This window comes from Pseudopipra pipra, chromosome 8 (assembly GCF_036250125.1).
Source record: "Pseudopipra pipra isolate bDixPip1 chromosome 8, bDixPip1.hap1, whole genome shotgun sequence".
NCBI lineage: Eukaryota > Metazoa > Chordata > Aves > Passeriformes > Pipridae > Pseudopipra > Pseudopipra pipra.
The window spans coordinates 13,728,219-13,749,946 of record NC_087556.1 but is presented as its reverse complement, the minus strand read 5'-3'; the positions used below and the strand labels follow the sequence as shown (position 1 = coordinate 13,749,946).

General features: G+C 35.6%; 1 protein-coding gene across 38 annotated transcripts in view; it reads right to left on the bottom strand.

Annotated features, from left to right (window-relative positions):
* Positions 1–21,728, bottom strand: part of KCNMA1 (potassium calcium-activated channel subfamily M alpha 1) — a 468,105-nt gene that overhangs the window by 206,599 nt on the left and 239,778 nt on the right. For 15 of the 38 annotated variants that reach the window (XM_064662590.1, XM_064662591.1, XM_064662592.1 and 12 more), the window contains exon 4: positions 3,219–3,242. The exons of the other annotated variants lie outside the window; for them this stretch is intronic. In XM_064662590.1, coding sequence (XP_064518660.1) covers positions 3,219–3,242 — 24 coding nt within the window. The remainder of the gene's footprint in view (positions 1–3,218; positions 3,243–21,728) is intronic. 38 annotated transcript variants of the gene reach the window in all.

Below are 21,728 nucleotides of genomic sequence, written 5' to 3'. Positions count from 1 at the left end.
AAAATTACAAGAGTACCAGATAAACTGGAATGTTAAAATATTTCCAGTTTATTCATCTGACCACCTTTTCCGGAATTCCCTTCTGTGATATTTTGATGAAAAATATCTGGCAACTATCTAGTTTTTACTGAGTAGTAATAAACTTGAACCTAAGCTATATTATTTGACTTTAACAACAGTGAATAATGTAAATGAGCAATGGAAGCCAGAAGTATTGCAAAGTGGCAGAAACCTGACATTACATTACTGGATCAGCTTCTTTGGTCAGGCTTTTTAGTGGCATGATCCAAATCTATTACTAAAAAACTATTCATATTGTATTAATAGCAGTATTAATATACAATTACACCAGGCAGGATATATTGTTTCCTATTTCAAATGAAGGCATAACATGAACCATGTACATTCCTTCAAAAAATCTACATAAAACTAGAAGATATATTAGTCCCAAACAAGTTTTCATAATTTCAGATTCTCCCTCTCATCATCTACCCATCAGCATAAGGGTCCTTTTAAGCACCTTAGTCAGCTAAAACCTAAGACAAATTTAGGGTGCCATAGGTCAAGCAACCCAACTACTCCCAAACCAAACTGTGAGACATCTAGTATATACTTGTAAACTATCCCAAGGAAGTCTGTATTTGTATACATGCTACACTTTACTGGGACTAATGGACAGGCAAGTAAAAAACCTTTCAACTACCCAGAGTAACCAATTAAGATCTTTGACTATATCCTGAGCATCACAGTTTATCTGTTTAAATTCCTCTGCCTCAAACCAACTATAGGGATAATCCAGGTCACATTCACTCCCAGCAGACATTAACATCTACGAGAATTCCTTCTCCCAGTTTCTCTTTTTTTTAATCTAGACTCCTGAAGAGTCTTTATTCCACATACCTTCTTAAAGTGAAACACATGTACACAGTTTCTCTACCCACAAGCTCCTCTGCTGTGGCTTAATTTGCACATGCATATAACTGCAATCTAGTAAATTTTCCTTCTTAGAAATGTTCCTATCACAGCTGTTCCAGCTGTGGGACCTGATTATTTACCACCACTGTCTTAAGTGCAAATTACCATATTCTTGAGGCAAAGTGATGATTCTATGAAAGACTCACTGAATAGTCACATTTACTTTGCAAAAGAACAGAAAAAGTTTAAATAAACAAAGAAGAAATTAAGAAAATACTTGAGCTTTTCAGACAAGAAAATTAGCTTGGAGCCTAGTGACAGTCTTACTCAGTGGTTTTTCGAAATGGGAAAAGCAAGGCCCTTTTTAGACAGATTAATGACACTATGCCTTTCTCTTTTAGCAGTAACTTTATCTCCATTAACAAATGGAATAAGGAATTGCCTACAGCTGCAGCAGTTGCTCAAATCAATTATCACAAGCCTGATATAAAAGTACTTTACAGCAGTGTAAGAAGAGGATTATAATAATGTTAAAAATGAATATATAGTGGCCCTTTTTTTCTAACACCATCTCAAAATGGCGTGCACTGTAGGCTGGAGATGAGAAAAAGGTTCTTTACCCAGGGGGTGGTTGGGCACTGGAACAGGTTACCCAGGGAAGTGGTCACAGCACCAAGCCTGACAGAGTTCAAGAAGCATTTGGATGATACCGTCAGGCACATGGTGTGACTCTTGGGGATGGTCCTGTGCAGGGCTAAGAGCGAGACTCAGTGACCCTTGTGTCCCTTCCAACTCAGCATGTTCTGTGTAATTCTGTGTTTGTGATCCATCACCTTTTTATCTTGTCTGCTGTGCATGGGAGAACGGGCACATAGTTAAGCTTACACACTGAGCTACTGGGAAGTCAACAGGACTGGTATAATAATCTGTTTTGTACTGATATAAGGAAGAATAAATCCATGTTGCTGTATAGATATAGTATAGTTTCACAGTACTAAAAGAATTTTTCTTCATTGTAATTAAAAACCCCAAACCAGTGCAACTGCCGTTAACTGGACTACAGGAATAATATAAAAAAAATAAAATCCTAAGTAATACATATTCTTAGGGCAGCACAGTATCATCATGTGGGTGGCATGACAAGACTTGTGGAAATTACTTCCATTTTTTACTGCTTTGAATACATATTGCATGTTTTCAGTTACCTGCTTAAAAGTACACACTAAGCATATTTTCACTTAATATATATATATGGTTTCTATCACCATTTTTCAAACATCATAACATTTTATATTACAGGCCCTCAAAGTTAAATGTATGAAGTAAATAATACTTATTCTCCAACCTGAATATTAATTTGAAATCTGTAAATAAATTTCGACACCAAAAAGCTCACAAAGCATAATGTCTGAACACATACAAATGAACATTTGCACTGATCAACAGCACAACAAAATTGTGTTCAGACACATTTCAAGTCACTTCCAAAAGTGCTGTTTCACCATTTTATAAGGAAAAAGACAGATTAGCATTAAATTATATCTTATACTGTGCTGATGAAAGGTTCATTTGAATACATTTAAGAACGTATGAATAACATTGCTTAGGATGGTCACAATGTCATTTGTAAAAGAAATTTCAAGCAGTGTTACAATTCTTCATATGGAATTTCATTGTGTTTTGTAAACCAATACATTTTAAATTATTTTGCAGGCTATTTAACATCATTAAAAACAAACAAACAAACAAACCCCTCCGTTGTACTTAAAATTCTTCCCAAGTTCTGAATTTTAATAAAAGACTATTTATAGTCTTACCTCTTTTCACTGTCACCTGCTGCTGAAGTTGACAGCAGGGAAAGGTTTATCTTTCTGATACTACTGGCACCATTCAGCCATTGTCACAACAGGATAGTTAGTACACTCTTTCTTCCCCTCATCTTGACCACACTGAAATTGTGCATCTAGTCAATAAACTACTGTAATATCTGGAAATTTTAAATAAATAGACCTGATACATATTATGTCCTATTCATTCTATAAAAGCTTAACTTAAGTTATTGCTAAGCATAATTTACATTTGCTCGAAATTTCTAATTTTGTGTTATTTTTTAAAATTGCATTTCATGCACTTAATGCTCTAGACTGCATTCAGTGTATACACCATTATGGTAAGCACATTGGCATGCACAGGCAATACAAGAATAGATTATAATTAATCCCATAGACAACCAAAAAGGGTGAAGTTGCATCATGCAATGAAACCACAGCTTGGCCTGGGCTGCCATGCAGAAAAAAACCTACATCAATGAGTCTGCTGTACGGCTCCTAGGTAAGAGTTGATATGAAAGAGGTGAGTTATTTCAGCAATGAAGTCACAGGCTGAAAATGTTTATACTACTGTAAACAAAATACTGTACATAGCACCAGTATTACGCAGGGATGGGGAAGAAGATGCTTGTAAAGGAGGACAAAAGATGAGAAAGAGAAGAAGGGGGAGGAGTAATCACAAATTACAGTAACAAGTCTGAAATCCAATCGGTTCTTTTAAATAAGCAGTTTGTTATTTCATTCATATAATTTTATTTGAGCTTTCAAAGCAAACCTGAGTTTTCAATGTATTTTGGGGGGAAAAAAAAACAAACACCAAAAAACCAACAAACAAAAAAATCCCAAGAAAAAAAAGAGGATGAAATAATGAGATACAGGGCAATTTCAAAATGTCTAAACTGTTCAATAACTGATGAATAACTGAAGAATCATAAACACACAGATATGTTGAGGTGAATTATTCAATACAGTGCACAGGACCTAAATCACACAAGTTTCACTGATTTGAATGCATAATCAACCAAACTAAAAGAAGATGGATGATATAAGGGATGCATTGATATGAGTGATTTATTCAGTCACCTTCTGCTGCTTTTCTAGTAAAAGACATCTCTGCTGAATAAATCAGGGTACTTTTCATAACTTCTGGTGCTTGTAAATTGCCTTTACCTTACTCACCTTCATAGTTGCACTGAACATAACAATGTGACCTGAATTATAGGGTGACCAGCTAGCAATTTAAAGGATGTAGATTAGGCCCACTACTTCATAGCTTGGTTCCAGAGAGTTCAGAAAGACATAGTTGACCAAGTAATTTATTTTAATGCAACACGCACATAAGAGATGATACCTTGAGATGATAAAAGTATGATTTTGTAACACTGTAATATTTTATTATCTGTGTTCCATTACAAAAGGATTTTTCCCATGTTTCTGAATAGGTATGCATTTTTCAAGCAATTTTTCTTAATTATCCTTAATTGTACATGATCACTATAGTTTTAGCACAGTTCTCAAATATATAACCTAATTATGGAGGGCAGCAATTCACAGAACACCAAAAAACAGCTTTATCAAGAAAACTAAATTTCACTTACTGTATAAGGTTTTTAATAGAATTTGTTTCCAGTTGCAGAACAATTACTTTTGGTATCTCTGTTTTTATACACTAATAGCTTTTTGAAACATTAATCTTTTAATTTAGTAAATTGCCACAGAAATTTAGATCAAAACAAAATCAGCTTAATTGACAGAAGACACCATTTTCTGGCCCCCTGAAATTTGTCAGATTTGCAGAAAAACCTGTCAGCATCTTTCGACTTTGATAGGCAAAAAAAAATTTAAAATTGCACATTCCAGATATAAAACCTCCTCTTACATAGCGAAATACATATTATTTTGCTGTCTAAACACTTCCAACCTTCTCACAGGGACATAACTTGCAGTCATGACTCATACCACTTTTGGCCACTATGTGCTATTTAACGAGGCTAGTAGAATGTTTCATTAATTGTATATTAAAGATGTGAATATTTTCTTGGATGTACAGGTATACTTACAAACTGCTGCACAGTGCATGCAAATGTTATCACCTATGAAAGAGGTTATTGAGTCAAGATAGATTAAAGCACCGCTGACAAAGCCAGAAACCCAGTAAATTGTTTAAGGCAAGCAGATGACAAGGCCAAAAATTTAGAAACTGAACTTGCAGACTTCCAAAGTGTACCATTCAAAAAGGTGCTGTACAATTATTAACTGGAATTATGGCATACTCAGTATGTACTATAATGTATATGTATGTATCACAGCACAAATTATACATATTACGTATGTATACTTCCCCACTGTTGTGGAAATAAAACAATCTATCTAGACAAACACTGGTTTAGCAAAAGATGAAAAGTAGTCCTTATTCTTACTAAAAAATATACACCAGTAATTTTCCATCTAGTTATAAAGGTCCTCCACATTCAGACAGAACACAAAGCTGGTCTTAGTTCTACCATCTCGTCACTCTCAATATGAATATAACAATGTAAAAACAAACTTAGAAGAATCATATCCTTCAGTATCTGCTACTAATGGAGCAGAGCATGATAGAAGCTACAAATGTAAGGATCTCTAAATATCAGGTTAAATTACAGTTTACCATACCTCTACACAAAGTTTATTTACACAGTTTATTGTCCTGCAAACAGCGATTTTTTTGCTATAAAACCAGCTAATCTTCAGAAATACAGCAATTAAGCTCAAGAAGAGATTCAGTCTTCTGTTTTTCAGCCCTTGCTATGAATCAACCTCATGTTAGAAGTTTCCCTGCTCCAGCTGAAGAGAAGCTATCAAACTCATTCATTTCCTAATGATTTAAAATGGCAGAAGTTTCTCCCTTTTGGTGTAGCCAAAAGCCATAACAAACTTTACATAGTTCATACAATTCTGTTGCAAATTATAAATTCTAATCACTATGAAGGATTCTGTAGTGTTGAATAAATGACCAGAGCTATGAAATTTAACTAAATTTCTGGGATATTCTGCCCTGGCGTTAATTCTTTCCGATCCTTGCATATAAAATTCCTTTTAATAAATCAACTACTCGCAAAGTTTAGTTTGGCAAAACAGGGCATCCAATTCTAGCTCTCTGTTTCTTCCTAGGCATACTGTGATGTACAGCAAAGAAAGCAGATGGGTCAAACTACAGTCTCAACATTGTAAATATTTCTGCTGCTATAACCCGTGGATTTCAGCTAGATGATTCACATACAGAATTAAGCACACTGGATGGAGCCTTCTGTAAATGCTGACCAAAAATACTGTAAAAATCTTCAACTGGCAGGAACATAATAAAATTAATTGGCAGGAACATCATAAATATAACTGATTCAACCCACTCACTGAAGAAAGCTCAACTGTATTCAGACCCCTTTTGTCTAACCTGTTCTTAATACTTGCATGAAAAGAAATTTCAAATCACTAGGTTTCAATGCTTCACTGGTCTTACAAGCAGAGAAAAGCCTAATCCTTCTAGTATTAATAATTAATAACAAACTTTAAACTTTATTCTTCTTCCTACTTGTCTATATGAAAGCTAATGTTTATAGCAACAAGAATTTTTCCCTCTGAATTCAGCAGGAACCTTCTAACATGTTAATATACTTGTCTTCCATTTAATTTCAGTACATCAAACTTCCAGAATCTAAAGAAAACACTGCATTAGCAAGTTGTCATTTTTTGCCCAAGTTTCTTAAATTAAACATAATTAAACATTCACCCTTTTTTTCCTAAACCTACAAAGAACAAAGACACTACAGCTAAAGGTCACTGCATTTAAAATTACAGATTTGTATCTAAGAGAATGATATTTACTAGGTAAGGTGGTACACATTGCTTCAGAAGAAATTTGACAAAACACAACCATAGTTTAATTAAAAGTATAAATCATTCAGAAAAGTAGTCATAAGATAATTTAATTGACTTTTCACCAGTATTCACTGAAAATTAGCTTACTCATAAAATGATGTGAGAAAAAAATGGCAGACTATGGACAATCTATTTTTTCCTACGGTGGAGCACTTAAGCCTGACAATTAAAATGAAGATTTGCACTAATGGTGCAACAAGCAACCTGTACACTTAACATAAATAAAGATCCATCAACAACTATTATTGCATTTTCATCATATCATGTGGTACAACAGAAATAAAATTAATGTTAAGCATCTTTGTCACGTAAGTTTTTGTTCTGGAAAACCAGCAGCCAACAAAGGAGGTCACTATCTGTCATCTCTATATTCAATAAGACAGAGTAGATGTAGAGCTTTCAATTTGAATCTCTCAAATTGTTCCGTTTAGTGAAAAGTTAAAATCATTTTAAAATTATTAAAAAAAAATTAAGACAGTAGGGTGAGCTGCTTATTAAAAATATGAATATCTAATTTTTATTCTGTTATTCTACATTATCAGAATAAAATTCCACTTTCTGGAATTCTGTATCTACCCATGTATGCTATAGAATTTTTTTTTATATATATATATATGTATATTCTCTATCTATAATCCAGTTCTGAGGCTTTGCAAATCTAAATATTAAAATACGGAAATAATTTATCCTTTGATCTACAGAAACTAGTATTAAACACTAGACCCAGAAGAATTAGTTACAATTATATACACCAGATTGAAGCTGGGAAAAAAAAAAAACAAACGTGCAGATATGAACTTACAGATGTAGAGATTTCACTCAACAGATAATACACTAAAAATACTAATGAGAACAATCTAATCTCTGTCTCTCCAGATAGAAAAACTATGATAAACATGACAAAATTAAAAAGCATACAACTATAAAAACAGTCAAAGGGGCTGACTGAAATGGAAATGTATTAATTTGAAGTTTGAACTTTGAAGTAGAATGTACACTGAAGAAAATAATTGGAAAAAAATTAGAATAAGCCACCTAAGAAGCCTTGATGACATGTGTTTAATGTAATAAGTGTCACATTATAAAAATGTCAAGTCGGATAAGTAAATAAAAGGGATATGAGAAACAGCCTGCAAAGCTGTATGCTAACATATCTGTTACTGTTTGTTTGATTCCTTTAAGTCTTTGGACTTGGTTTCACTTGACCAGGTAAATGAGTTAATAAGTTTAACACTTCTGAAACACTTGATTGAAAATGGCCATAAGCAACTCACTGAAACAACAGGGTGACTGGATTCACATCCATGAACCTGTGGTGATTTGAACATTTACACTGCCACTGCATTTTAGGTACAAAATCAAATGCATTGGAGTTTCAAATTTTCCCTAGGCAGCAAAGTTTATTCAACTCACATCAGGCACTTGTGCTCATGATAGAATGCTGGTCTACAAAAAAAGCTTTCTTTCCCATAAACTAAGAGTGCCTTGAGACAAGCCTTGAGACATTGCACTAAGGGTTCTCAGTGCATGTACCTAGTCATCCTTTCACAGACAAGAGTAGGATAACACCACTGTCCTGACTGCTGTAGCTGTTTATTTCACTTCTTTCCCTGCCTCAAGCAAGCCCATTACTTTTCCTTTCCAGAATTCATTCACTTCCCAGCCAATGTCTCTCACATATATAAAAAAACCAACCCACCAAATAAAAAACCTCAACATAAAAACTCAGTCCACCATCTCCCTAATGCTGTAATTCTTCCCATAAAGAAGGAACACCATTTATGTATCACACCATAGTTCGCCCATCTGAGTAGGATTTTCTCTCTACTATATGATTCTATACTTGCAGTTTCCATGTAAATGAATCAGCACAATAACTATTACCAGCTGCTATGTTAAAGCACAGGCATAAACCTCTGTTTTTGCATAGTGTGTGTTTGGGATAAGATGTAAAACCACTGCACACATGCTGATTTTATAATTTATGAAATATGGTACAGAAAAAAAATAGAAGATGAAAAATTTTCTCTACGACAATATCGCAAATAGGAATTTAAAAATAAAAATAAAAAAAAATAAAAAAATAAAAAAAAATAAAAAATAAAAAAAAAAAAAAAAAAAAAAAAAAAAAGGAACATATCTGCACAAATACACTTGGCAAGGTAGACCATGGATAGAACCTGGAAGCTTTGAGATACCAAAGGGAAGAGAAAGACAAAGAGACAAAGCAAGTGACATCAGAACCCAACAGTTTAGATTTCAAATCTGCGTCTAGTCAAGGGCTTAGGGAAGCTCAGAAAAAAGAACAGGTGAGAATTGTAAGCTACCACTTATTCACATTTAGTTTCTGTTAGAACATGATGAAGAAGGATTCTGTGTTGCTGACTGGAAATACCATGAACACCATTATTAGAATATTCAAAACACTTTTAATCCCAAAGGGTTTGTCTGTACAGAAACAAGAAGAAACCAAGTGAAATATATTGGAGAACTAGGAAGAGCGGTGTCCCAGGACTTCTGGGAGAAGTAAGCATGGATAATGCAGTGAAGGACTGAAAGATACACTTACAAATCTACCCCTGATGAGGACTGTAAAGAACACAAATAACTGCTTATTGCACAAGTGTACTGCAAAGACCATTATCCACTAAATGGACTAATATGATCGAAGATACATCAGGATTGTGCTTTATAAAACAGTTGGATCCTGAAGAATACTGTCTAACGTTAAGGCTTAGATCACAGACTAAGTTATAAATCACGTTTGACAAACTTATGCACAGTATTATTGATTAGCATGTTTGCACATCCACCATCCTATCACTATTGCAAAATCCTAGACCGGCTGGTCTACATGTAAAGCATCTTTATAAAAATTTGTGTGGGTAGATCTATTTTCATTATGAGACTGCACAAGGATGTTTTTTAACAAAGGTGTCAGAATGACAGGCCAAACTGTGTTACCCACAGAATCATCGACCCATCAGTACTATAAGTCTTGACATGCACTGAACAAAAGTAACTAGACTGACCTTAGGAATTCTTGGCAGGCTTCTCTTTATGCATTGGAAGTAATCCATGTATGGAAAATAAAAATTCTACATGTGATTTTAAAATGGAATTTTTTATCTGAAATACATACTGAAGCAAATTTCAATTACATTAGAATACAGACCATTTTAGTCCTGCCTATATGCACTACCATTGCATGATATATACTTGGCATACAACAGACATTTGAGAGACTAAACAAGAGGAAAAGAATTTTAGAAGCTAAATCAGAACAAGAAAACAAATTTTTTTTTTATCCTAGTTTACACTTACTAGGTTACTCTTGATATGCAAATGAGAAGGGCTTATTTTCTATTTGAGTTTGTCCAGCACCAGATTCAAGATATTGATTCTTGTCAAACCTTATTAAACAGCCTTTTCCTTTCTCCTATAGAGAATCTTTCTACAAAATACCCAAATCACAGATCAATCCTTTTCTCAATAAACCAAAATTTTCTCCATCCACCAAGTTTCCTATGCTCTCCACCATCCACTTTTTGGGTCCCTACAGAGTGAGTATCTGCAATCTTCAGTGTCTGCTTCCACAAAATCAAGATAACAAACCAAGCCCTACAGAGCTTTGGGTAGTTAGAGCGATAATGCAATAAAAACACTTTTTGATGGAAGCTGCTTTTTCTGTGGAAGACATGTGGAAGCATGCTATCAATACTGATGTCAACAGCATGCTTTAGACAGTGTTCATCTCATCTGCTCATACAGTTCAGGAAGCTGCAAATACTAGAAAGCACTGTTGCAGATCCTCAGGCATACTTTTCAACTCACATGCTCCCAAGCCTTATAAAAATGCTTTCACTTATCTCTGCAGCTTGAAACACTGCAAATTTAATGCCTTGAGCCTTTCCTTTTCCTAAAAAATCCCCAGGAAAACAGGCTTAAAAAAGAAAGAATGCAGACATTCAATTACACAGTACGAATGTACTCAGGGTCATGACAGCTTCACGTTCAATAGAATACTGCACTCAATAAATCCCTCGTACAATTAGACTGCTTACCTGGCAGACCTACATCAATCCCTGGGGCACAAATTAGACTGAAACTGTTCTCTGCATTTTCTCCTTCTATAACAGTAATGATACAACCAAGCACAAATATCAATTGTTTGATCTGGGGAAAAGATACAGCTTTTGTTACCTAGAGTTCAGATCAAATGCTCTTTTCTGTACTGAGGAATAGGTGAGAAACTAGATGGAATATGCCATTGTGTGCAGGTGGCACTTTCTTTTCCTTTTAGAAATGTATTAAAGTTATCTGTGGGAGTATGAATAGCTCTTCAATAGCAGAATAGAACTCATTCTATTTTAATTCTTGATTCCATAAGCCTGACTGTAGTGTTTTGATTAAGAATTAAGTTTAGATGAAAATAATACCCAGATAGTATCAAGACTTTAATATTTAGGAAGGCATTTAGTCACTTGTCTTGCCACAAGAAATTCAGGTCTGATACTGTATTTTCTGAACTTTGAAAACAGTCATAAAGTTATTCTTCCTGCCTCAAAAAGCCTAAAATCTTTATTGTTGCGACAATAGTTTCCAATAGAAAAAGACTGACTGGGTTTTATATCTGATAACTAATTTGACAACAGTGATCCTAGAGAACAGGAGTCAATAAAACTTCAGAAAGGAAAAGCAGAAGTTGAGAAGACAATCAATCAGGATGTTACAGCAGTTTGCTGCCATCATCACGCTGTCCTAACTTAAAACTCATACAAGGCTGATCTTCAGTATGAATCGTGCGTCTAAAAGCTGGCTCCAACTTTCACCTAGCTGCCAATTTCTCAGAAACCTAATATCCAAAAGAAAATCTGATAATAATTTGCCATGTCTCATTTCTGAATAAGACACTGGCAAAGAAACTAATGTGGAAACTCCATTATCCAAAACATTTGCTTTTTTACTTTCTCTGAGCCATCTAAATGATGCAGAGGAATAGACAAGAACAGAGTTCATCAAGAGATAGCCTGCATTCATTGGGTAATGTTAAAAACCTTTGAAAACTATGAGTAAAACACACAAAAATATACTTTTATATATTTTATAATGAAGAGACTTTTTTGTCACTTTTTCTGAAAAGGCAGAAAACTCTCATTACATGTTAATTCTCCTCCCTTATTCTCCCATCACTATCTTGATTTGTTATAAATGCAACAATCTTAGCTGAAGACTAGCTTGTTTCTAAGATGTCTCTCCACTTTGAGTTCCTTCTTTACAGAGTTAAGTTACACAATTTTTCCAATTCATATACTGCAAATAACTGTAAGATTTATTTCATTCTAAGCTAGACTACATGACTTCTTGGAGGGGAAATGAAGTGGCAGAAAGTTGGAAGGAAAATAAGCCTGTATAAAAATGTCCTGATAGCTGCTTTTTTTTAAGGCCTTTTTAAAGATAATAAAAACCCAGAGACTGTTGAAATCAATATTAAATCTTGTAATATCTGAATACTAAGATGTCCATTTTTGGGAAAAAAAAAAAAAAGGGTTTGGAGATAGTACGAGGAAATGTATTTGAACCATCTTTTCAGATGGTTTAAACATTTCCTATTAAGCTTAAATTCTTTCCTCTGATATTTTCTCTGCCAGTTACAAATAGATAGGCTGGGTGATCAAGTCCTATAGAGGCCCAAACATAAAGCATACTTTAATCTTAGACAGCTCTTCAATTTAACACGACTCTCATTTTCATGAACAGACATGAAAGTGAACAAGAAGGTTTAGAACACCCTACAATGAAGGCACTAAGGACACCCATAAATCCTCTTGAACATTCGTTGCCACAATCCCCACACCCTTTGCTTCCTTCCCATCTCATATGTGTGTTTCAGCCACCAAACTCTTTGACAAACTCCCAGCTAGAGTACTAGCTTCCCTGTATCTGTTGGGAATAAAGACCTAGCTGCATATGAATTTTGTATAACTGCTAGTTGTATTCAGATGGCAGTGAGAAAATGAAAGTCAGTTCTGCACTCTATTCAGCAGAAGGCTGCTTTCACCATCACTCAAACCAAACTGTTGGGGAGTGCATAAGCTGTCTAGAGTCAGTAAGAGGTAGAAGATGAACCCAAGTAAATGACAGAAGTACCATAGACCCCTTTCTACTCCCCACAATATTTTCAAGAAAGATGAGAGTAGGGGGTAGACTGGTTTCATACCTCTCTCTAAATGCAAGAGAAGTTGATTTCTTTCTCCATTTTGTCACACAAGATCCTACTCAGTCTATGTCATGCTCTCCACAGTGACAGCATGCTACTGCAAGGGTAATAGTTCCCCGCAGCAAAGCAACAACTCTTTAGGAAATGGGGAGGTGCAGAGAGGGGACATCTGTCTATTAATAGTTCTGCTTGAGCTAGGATTACACTGAGCTTTCAATACTTCTCTTGTGAAACTGATATCCTGATCAATGTACCAGGATGGTGGTGCCAGCAATTAGCATTTCCCAGCTCCAGGTTTCCACCTGCTGTTTTAATTCTGGTTATGAGCTTTAGTTCTTCACTCAAATCATTAGTTTGAAAGAGAAACAAAGTTTAATTTATTTATTTTAACAAATCATCTTTGAACCTCTCTCCTCCTCTACTAAAATATCTTTTCAAGAATTTATTATGATTAGGACAAAGATTAAATAAATAGCTATGCACATGCATGGAATTTTACAGCCACATGCCGTGCAGTTAATGCTCAGAATATTAATTTGCTTAGCAGGCCTCCTGTCATGCTAAGGTCTATTTTCATTGTATGTTACCACACCTGATCGCATGGAAATGTTTCCTTGGATAATTTTTTTCTATGCAAGTTACTGTTCCTTCATGAAAAGTCTTTTTTAAGTATTATATATGCACTTGTATGTACTTCACAGACTTTTCTTCATACTGTATCACCTACTTGCTCCCCTCTGTCCTTGCCAAAAAGAATGTAACTCCAAAGACTGCTTTTCAAAATGTTGAGAATAAGCAATCTTCAGTATAATGTCTGCCAATTTTAACATCTAAAACTCAGAGAATGAAAAAACCTGTCTTTAAATAAATTTTGTCAGCCTGCCAAATATACTCCATTTTTTTGCTCCCATTTCTGTGGTATTTCTTTACCACTTAGCTGTAGCTCTCTGCTTGTTCGATAAAATGTTAGGCCTAATTTTCTCTTCTTCCTGTAGGCATTCAGTCTTGGGGGGGGTGGGGGTGGTGGTTTGTGCACAGAAAAGAGGAAGACTCCAAATGTTCATCAGGTACCAGCCTTTGAGTGAGGCACATATGATATCAGACTAGTCTCCACAGACTTTGATCTCATGCAGGCAAGTAATTTATTTTCATTTACCTCCTGACTGAAAGGTTATTCCACTGATTAATCTACACAGGCAGGTTCATTCCTGTCTCTCCAAACCTGATAAAACTGTTAGTGACACTCCTAATCAATACAAAAGAATTCCAATATGCTTTTCAATGTTAGTCATTTACATGCAAAAATTCTGTTTCTCTACAAAATCGAGTTTTATATATGTAGCAATCAGAGCCAGAAAACTTCTTTCTAGTGTATTAATCAAACTGACCCACATATCAACCATTATTGAGCTTTGATGCAAAGCTTCTGAAAGGCTGTCAGTATTTCTGTTCACCATTGTACCACTGGGTGGCATCATCCTATCCAAATACTTTGTTTTTCATTTACTAATAGATTATTTAGTTGACAAGCACAGACTGTCTACAGTGCAAAATGCTTTGTGCTTGACAGTTCTATTAACCATGATGACTAAGAATAAATAACAAGAACAATCATCTCAACAATTCTTTAAATACAGCTTATCCCTCTCAATAGCAAACAAGACAAACTAATTCCTAGTAATTGGCGCAGACTTGGCTTTGTGTTTTGCAAATTTTCTGCTGAATTTTCAACAAATATTTGAGAAAGACAATACTTTTAAGGTTAGACATTAGCGGTCTTCAACCAGTTTTATAAAGTAATTATCACTTAAAGGAGAATTTTGCTTGACTTCCATGATGCCAGCAGGCATTCACCCCACCATCTTAATTCCACTAACTAATGTACTGGGCAAAATCACACAGGTAAGGCCACAGGGGCTTTAGGCAAGCGGATGGGGTGAGCTGGGTGTGGAGGGGAGCCTTCCTCTGAACAAGAAATAAATATGAAGAAACTTTCATGACTGGAAGTAGAAAAATATACCTAGACAGTTCTATGTATCTGCAAAGAAAACCAGTCCATTAAATATATAAAGTCTCAAAGAAAAAAGATAATGGTTTTAATAATTTCTCAGCCTTTCTCGTGGCTTCTGAGGGAATTTTTCAAGACCAAATAGAATAAAGAAAGATACACTGAAAACACTCTTGCTAGTATATTATGTCCAGGTGTCACACTGTCAACTTTACAGATATGTAAATTTACTGATTCTTAAAAAGTTCTTTCAACGTTCAACTTCATAAACTGGGAAGGTAAGGGAGTAAATATGTCTAATGTTCTGTGTGATCAGAATTCATTTATTTGACATTCAATATAAGCACCACAAATAATATTTTTATAATTTAAGCAATCTTCTTTTGCAATTCACTGGCTCCATAATAGCTACAGGGTAGGTCAAATATTTAAGTGTTAAGAGGGGCTAAGCCAAGCTAAACACCAAAATTTTCTTTAAATATACTATAAAGTGTTTAAATGCCATTTATCACACCAATTACAAATTTTGACAGGGAGCACATCTATGTGGTGAAAGAAACTGTTGGTCAATCTGCTGGCAAATTTTTTCATATTTCCATCTCACAACATGACTCCTCCCCCTCCCAAAATATTGAGAGATTATTGTTTTAATTGGGTACTAAACAGCCATGGTAGTGCTCTGTTGGCAGAGAATCATGGTTCTTGTGCCAGCTCCCAGAACAGCACGCTTATTAGTTATGGCTTTGCAAATTCTCTCACATACAACATCTGAACAACTTGAGAAGAAATTCCCAGATTTCTCATTGCATGCAAGTACTACAAGCTGCACCTTAAAGGACTAATGTATAATAAAGATAGAAAAAAAACAATGCTTCATAATAGTAGATAAAAAAAGCTACAGATTCTTGCAAAAGCAAGACTCCTAACATCATACTATAAACTCACTGGGATTTAGTTATGCCTACATTTCCACTTACCAAGACACTGAATCTTGGATAAATATGGTCTTGAGTACAGAGAAAATAGACACTAAGAACATTTAATCTTCATATTTTTTCACTTATGTGAACCCAAAGAATCTTATCATTCACTGATTAACTAGCAGATTCTATTAATGTCTTAAAAATTGAAATGGAGGCTGGGGTGTTATTTAGCAACAACTGCCTACAGAAAAATGCACACCAAGTTAGTATATGTCATAACTACTCTGTCTTTTCAAATGTAACTTGTAGTCCCCATTTTCCCATTACACCTGCATCACAGGAATTTTTACACCTGTTGTTCTTGCCAAAAGGAGAACTTCTTGAAGTTATCAGTCACATGGCCACAGATGTGCCCAGCTGGCACAATTTCTTCATAGTCAAATTGTCTATGACCTCTACTTGTAAACTAAATGCTCAAGCAAGTAGCAAACCCCTCCTCAAAAAAAACAAAACCAACCAACCAACCAACCAACAAAAAAAACCCCACCAAAACCAACCAACCAACGCCCCAAAAATAAAACAGTCAGGAAGATAAGGGATACAGCCTACATTAGAAGATTTTGCAGTCCCAATGGCTTAGCAAGAGACACTAGTCTGACCGCTGATCAGGAGCAGCAATTCATAGCTTGCAGTCTTTAATGAGCTCACCTTCTGAATCTTAGGCTCATATGGACTAATGAAAACCACTTTTTTTCTTTTCTTTGCACACACAAAATTACTACAAATGCCAAGGAATTTGTATCTATTATCATCTAAAGTAATTACTTCACCACTATTTCTTTATGTTAATTTTCATTTAGGTATGGAGATGACTTTTGCCAGCTCAAAGAAAATCAAAAGCAGAGCAAAAGCACCACCGGAGGATTCCTTTGAAAATCACAGGATGATCCTCATTAATTCTTATTCCAAAACTGGCATTCACATCTTTGTCAATGTAAATCCTGCATACTATCTTTTTCTATCCTGTTCATCTGTCCTTCCCAACTCAAGTGTTGCCAGAAGTTAATGAAAAGAGCAAAGAGAAGAACAAAGCAAGTCTACTAGAAACTACTACTTCAGTTTTGGGGAAAGATGACTAGTGATATCACTCCACTGTTTGATGGTCCCCTGTGCCATCACTGGTGATAAACCTAATTGTCCTCTTGACAAAATCCAATTTGTCTTTCCCTTCTGCACAAAAAGAAAGAGTGAGTAAGCTGCTATCAGGAAATACATAGCATGAGAACAGAAGTTTCTGTTGGTGGCAGGTGAGGCCTGCAACCCACAATTACCAGCTGGAGCTGCAACTGTAATCTCACAGGAAAATCAGCCAGAAATTCCTGAGCTAACAGCAGCTGTTCAAGAGATTGTAAGTAGCTGCCAAAAAGTGACAGAAAATCGTGGGAGTTCCAAATATTTTGAGAGATCTGCCAAGTAAGATAATAATCACTACATATTAAGACAGAGCTCTTGATCGAAAAAGAAGGTGTGGAATATTGCCTAAAATGAATAAGTTTATTGATCTTAATTTATTTTGCATGGGTCAGATAATCACATCACTTGGGAAAGTAGTGAAGAAACATTTTTATTTCTTTCAATTTTTTTCTGCTTGTCTTTCTATCGATTCTGTACACCTACATATTTTTTTACTCTATTTCTGGGTTTGGCAGAGAAGAGATTGCTTTCTCATTTTTTTATGTAGCACTAAGTACAGAGAAGTTGTAAAGGCTAAGATGCAAAGGCCTCAAGCTTACCAGTGCCAATAACAACACCAGTCTTAAAATCCATTAAATATATTTTGAAATCACACCAACTGTTACTGGAATGATCAACATGATTCATGGATGTTGAAAATCTGCTCTTTTCCATCAAAGATTTTTTTTCCGAACAACATTAGGAAAAATTAGCTTGCAGAACTGCTGCTGTACTTCTATTATCTTACAAAAGATCACATTTCCTATATTTGTCATTAAAAAACTTTTCTTACACACATGTGTGTGATCAAAATCTGAACTATGAAGAATACAATATTCAACCAAAACTGTAATTTTGCTACAGGACAGGTGAAGCTATCAGGGATAATGCACTTCAGTTTGCCTAATACTAAACAAACAAACAAACAAACAAAATACTAACATGAAACTCTAAAATGGAGCACTGATTTTGTAGGTAAGGCAAAAAGCAAACATTAAAAAGCAAAGTATGTTCTTCTGTCCCCAAATCATTCTACCTGTGCATCTTTCCTCCAGCTCTAAAATTGAGTTTATCAGTTTGGGGTTGTTTGGGGGGGCTTTTCCTTCCATTTGTTATGTATCTTACCTTAAACTCATATGATAATCAACTAGAACCTTGGACTTACAGCATCTACAGTAACATAAATACAGCACAGAAAAAAAACTATTAATCTTCTCCCTGAATGACCTAGAAAACTTCGGGGTTAGAGGGAAACCTTGCTATCTTTTGGTGTACAAGTCCTCAATTTCCCAAGTTCACAATCTCACCTTTTCCAATATAAATGCTGTTTTTAGTGCAGAAGAAAACTGAAGTAGACTACAGTTTATTTGTAAAATTAATGTAACTGCATGAGATCTTGGTGGAAGTCTGACTTATACTAGCAGGTATTCTACTTGCATGAAATAACATTATTATGATATAGAATAGTACCTCTATGTAATAATGTGGTTAAAATTACTAGTGAGATTCATGAGGATAAAAAAAACCCCAACCCTACTCTGTGCCTGGTTGGTAGCCCACATAAAGGAACTGCCTTTACTTGACATTTTTACCTACAACTTAAAGGTATGCCAAAAGAAAGAACTAAGAGCAAACTGGAGAAGATGACAGACTATAAAATTTAACACAAAGTTTAGATTAACTATTTCAAATTAAGCAATTAATTATTTTAAGATCTCCTTGATTTGTGAATACTCCCAAAATTGATTTTTAACTTCTTTCAGCAATCAAATCTCTACAGATTCTCTAGCACATTTCAGGCAGAGCACTCTGGTGTCTCTTCACAAATTTTAAACACCAGATTTTGAAACAGAAGCGCTTTTTTTTCCCACCTCTCTCAGCTAAGATGACTGGAAATTGTTGCCAAGCTCTCGGGGAATTCAATCTAGGTTTATTTTATTTATTTTAACTATCAATGAGAAGTGACATTCAAAAAGCATGTTTGTGTCACTGCCACGTCACTCAAAAGTGGACAAATGAACAGTTTATGTTAATACTGTTCTGTGGAAGACCAAGGCCCCAAGGGCACCAGTAGGACATCACAGCCAGAGCCAGCCTGGCAGGACACCCTGCCCAGCATCCCAGGAGCACCATTCCACCCTGACCACTGGGAACAGCCAAGGCAGCTGCTCCCTGGGGGGGAAGCAGCAGCCCTGGTGGCACAAACGTGGCCGAGCCATCACCACAATGGCCTGGGCCACTGCAGCCAAGCAGTGCCAAGAATGGGTCCTGATGCTCAGGGAAAGGGCAAGGCAGGGGGAGATCTGGGTGGACCCAGGAGGTCCCAGCTAAAGCTGGGGAATGGGGCTGGGGCAGAACCCTTGCAGCAGAGGAGGCCTCTGGGCAGCCCGTCAGGGTCATTAAGGCCTGTGGATACCAAAATGGAATTTCTTCTAGGCTAGAACCCACCAAGTGAATATTTAACCCTGTGGAAAATTTTAATGGCTGAAAGGCAAAGGGATTTTTTGATGGAAATTTTGTTGCAGGCATAGATACAGAATGTTGTTCAGGAGCTGCAAGATTAAAAATTTCTGCTTTTACTTTTTAATTAAAAGCTGCAAAGTATTATTTGTGAAATTGGTTTCTTAAACTGTCATCCTCAGCAAATTGATTCTCAAAATTGACTTCCACACTAAAAATTAATTTACAGGGCTTTAAGCAGTGAAAAAAAGAACAACAGAAGCACAACCTTATGACTGTTACACTAAGGATATAAACAAGGTGGAACAAACTCAAAATGAGCATTTATCTGCATTACTTTATTTTATAATCAGTCTCTAGTATTATTTTCCTTTAAAGAAAAAATTACAAAAACGTGTAACATTAAGACAATGCAATTCCCATAACACATTCTATGCATTCTGAAAGCACTGGCAAATTCACAGCCAGTGAACAGGCAGTGAGTAGAACAGAGGGATTGCATTTTCCTGATCCATCTCATAAAGTTACCTTGCTCTATTCCAGAGAAGCCCACAAATACAGCATTGTGACTCTGCTGTAGTTTAGATATGAGCGCATTTTCGCAAAATGTATTTGTACAAATATTAGCAAAAGTTATTCCAAAATTAAAAGACAACAATAACATGAAAGAAAGGAAAGCAAAGTTGTAAGTGGTACTTTGATAACAGAGAAAAGCAACATGAATACATGTAGCAATAAAATATTCCGAACTCAGTTTACAAAAGTCCTGGAATGACTACTAGGCTGCAGAAATTGTCATGATTTTCATGGGAGAACACTGACAAAAGGTAGTAGGTCCACTGCTTGCTTGCTACACAGAAAAGAACAATTACTTCATAACAATGCTGGTTCTAGAGATTTAAATACTAGAGTCAAACTTAAGGAAGTTAAATTTTGACACCAATATCAACAGAGGTGCAGAAATGTATACAGATTTTTAGCTTTTTCTTTTTAATTAGTATCTTAATTTGTGAGTATTGATAGAATCTCATCTAGGTTAACCTCTAAATAGCAAGCACTGGCATGAAACCTATGGAAACCAACTCCTTGGCTACGTTTCCTGAAATATCTGCAGCTTTAAGCCCACCAAGAAGTCTGACCTTTAACTACCAATTTTTAGTAGCACAGTCCTACTTTTAGGGTCAATACATTATTATTATCAACATCTATTAGTAGAAATCAATTACAAAAAAATTAGCCAATGATTGGGCATCTTCTCTTTTTCATCAACTTTTTCCCCCATTAACATTTTACATATTAGGATTACCTGAAAGCTTAGAGAGTGATATAACATCACAGTGACAGCTTACTGTAAATGGAATAACTGAGTTTTCTTCATAATAATGTTCTCAGTGCCAGCTAGCGAGCTAATGGAAGCCTGAGAGGTTCCCCTGAGAATGAAAGGACTCATGTCACCATTACTACAGCAGACAGCTTTGCTATAAATCCAAAGCTTTGAAGTCCTCACTGTAAAACATCTGCCCTTAATTCAGCAGTTAAAAATCCTTTGACTCTACACACAAACATCTCGGTCAACCTTGCCAAGTTACCTATATTTTGACACTCCAAAGAGCCTAACACAGATTTCCAAGTCTGCCATGTAATACAATCTGAGCTGTTGGCAGCCATAATTGACTTCACATGCCATGTCTTTCTGATCTCTCCTGCTAACAATACTTTGTCAACAGATTTCATGATGTGTAATGCCTCAAGAAGAGCCAACGCATGTGTTGTTCAGTTGATAGATTTCCTTCCAAAGATATACAGTATGTATTTTATGCAGGCAGGTCCATTATAGCCCTTTTGATACTGTTAAGTGCACTAGTTGCTCTGTATGTTTGCTTCAGTGTTCACTTTTAAAACAAACTGATTCAACTTGCTTTTGGAAAGGGGTTTGATTGAAAAAGAAAAAAACAAACAAGCCCCTAAAACTGACTACTGTTACTTCCTACCTGTCTATGAATAGATCCCAATTCTTTGGCAGCTGGAGATGGTGACCTCTCATATCCCTGGCTACATTCTTTGTCAGTTTAACTATAGTGTTAACACTAAACCACTGAGGGTCACGTGGCAAACTGTGGAATCCACTATGTAATACACTATAGCACTTGCACACATATAAGAAAATGTTCCAAGATGATTTCCAGATCACAAATAATGAACTTCAAGAGATAGTGGGTGTT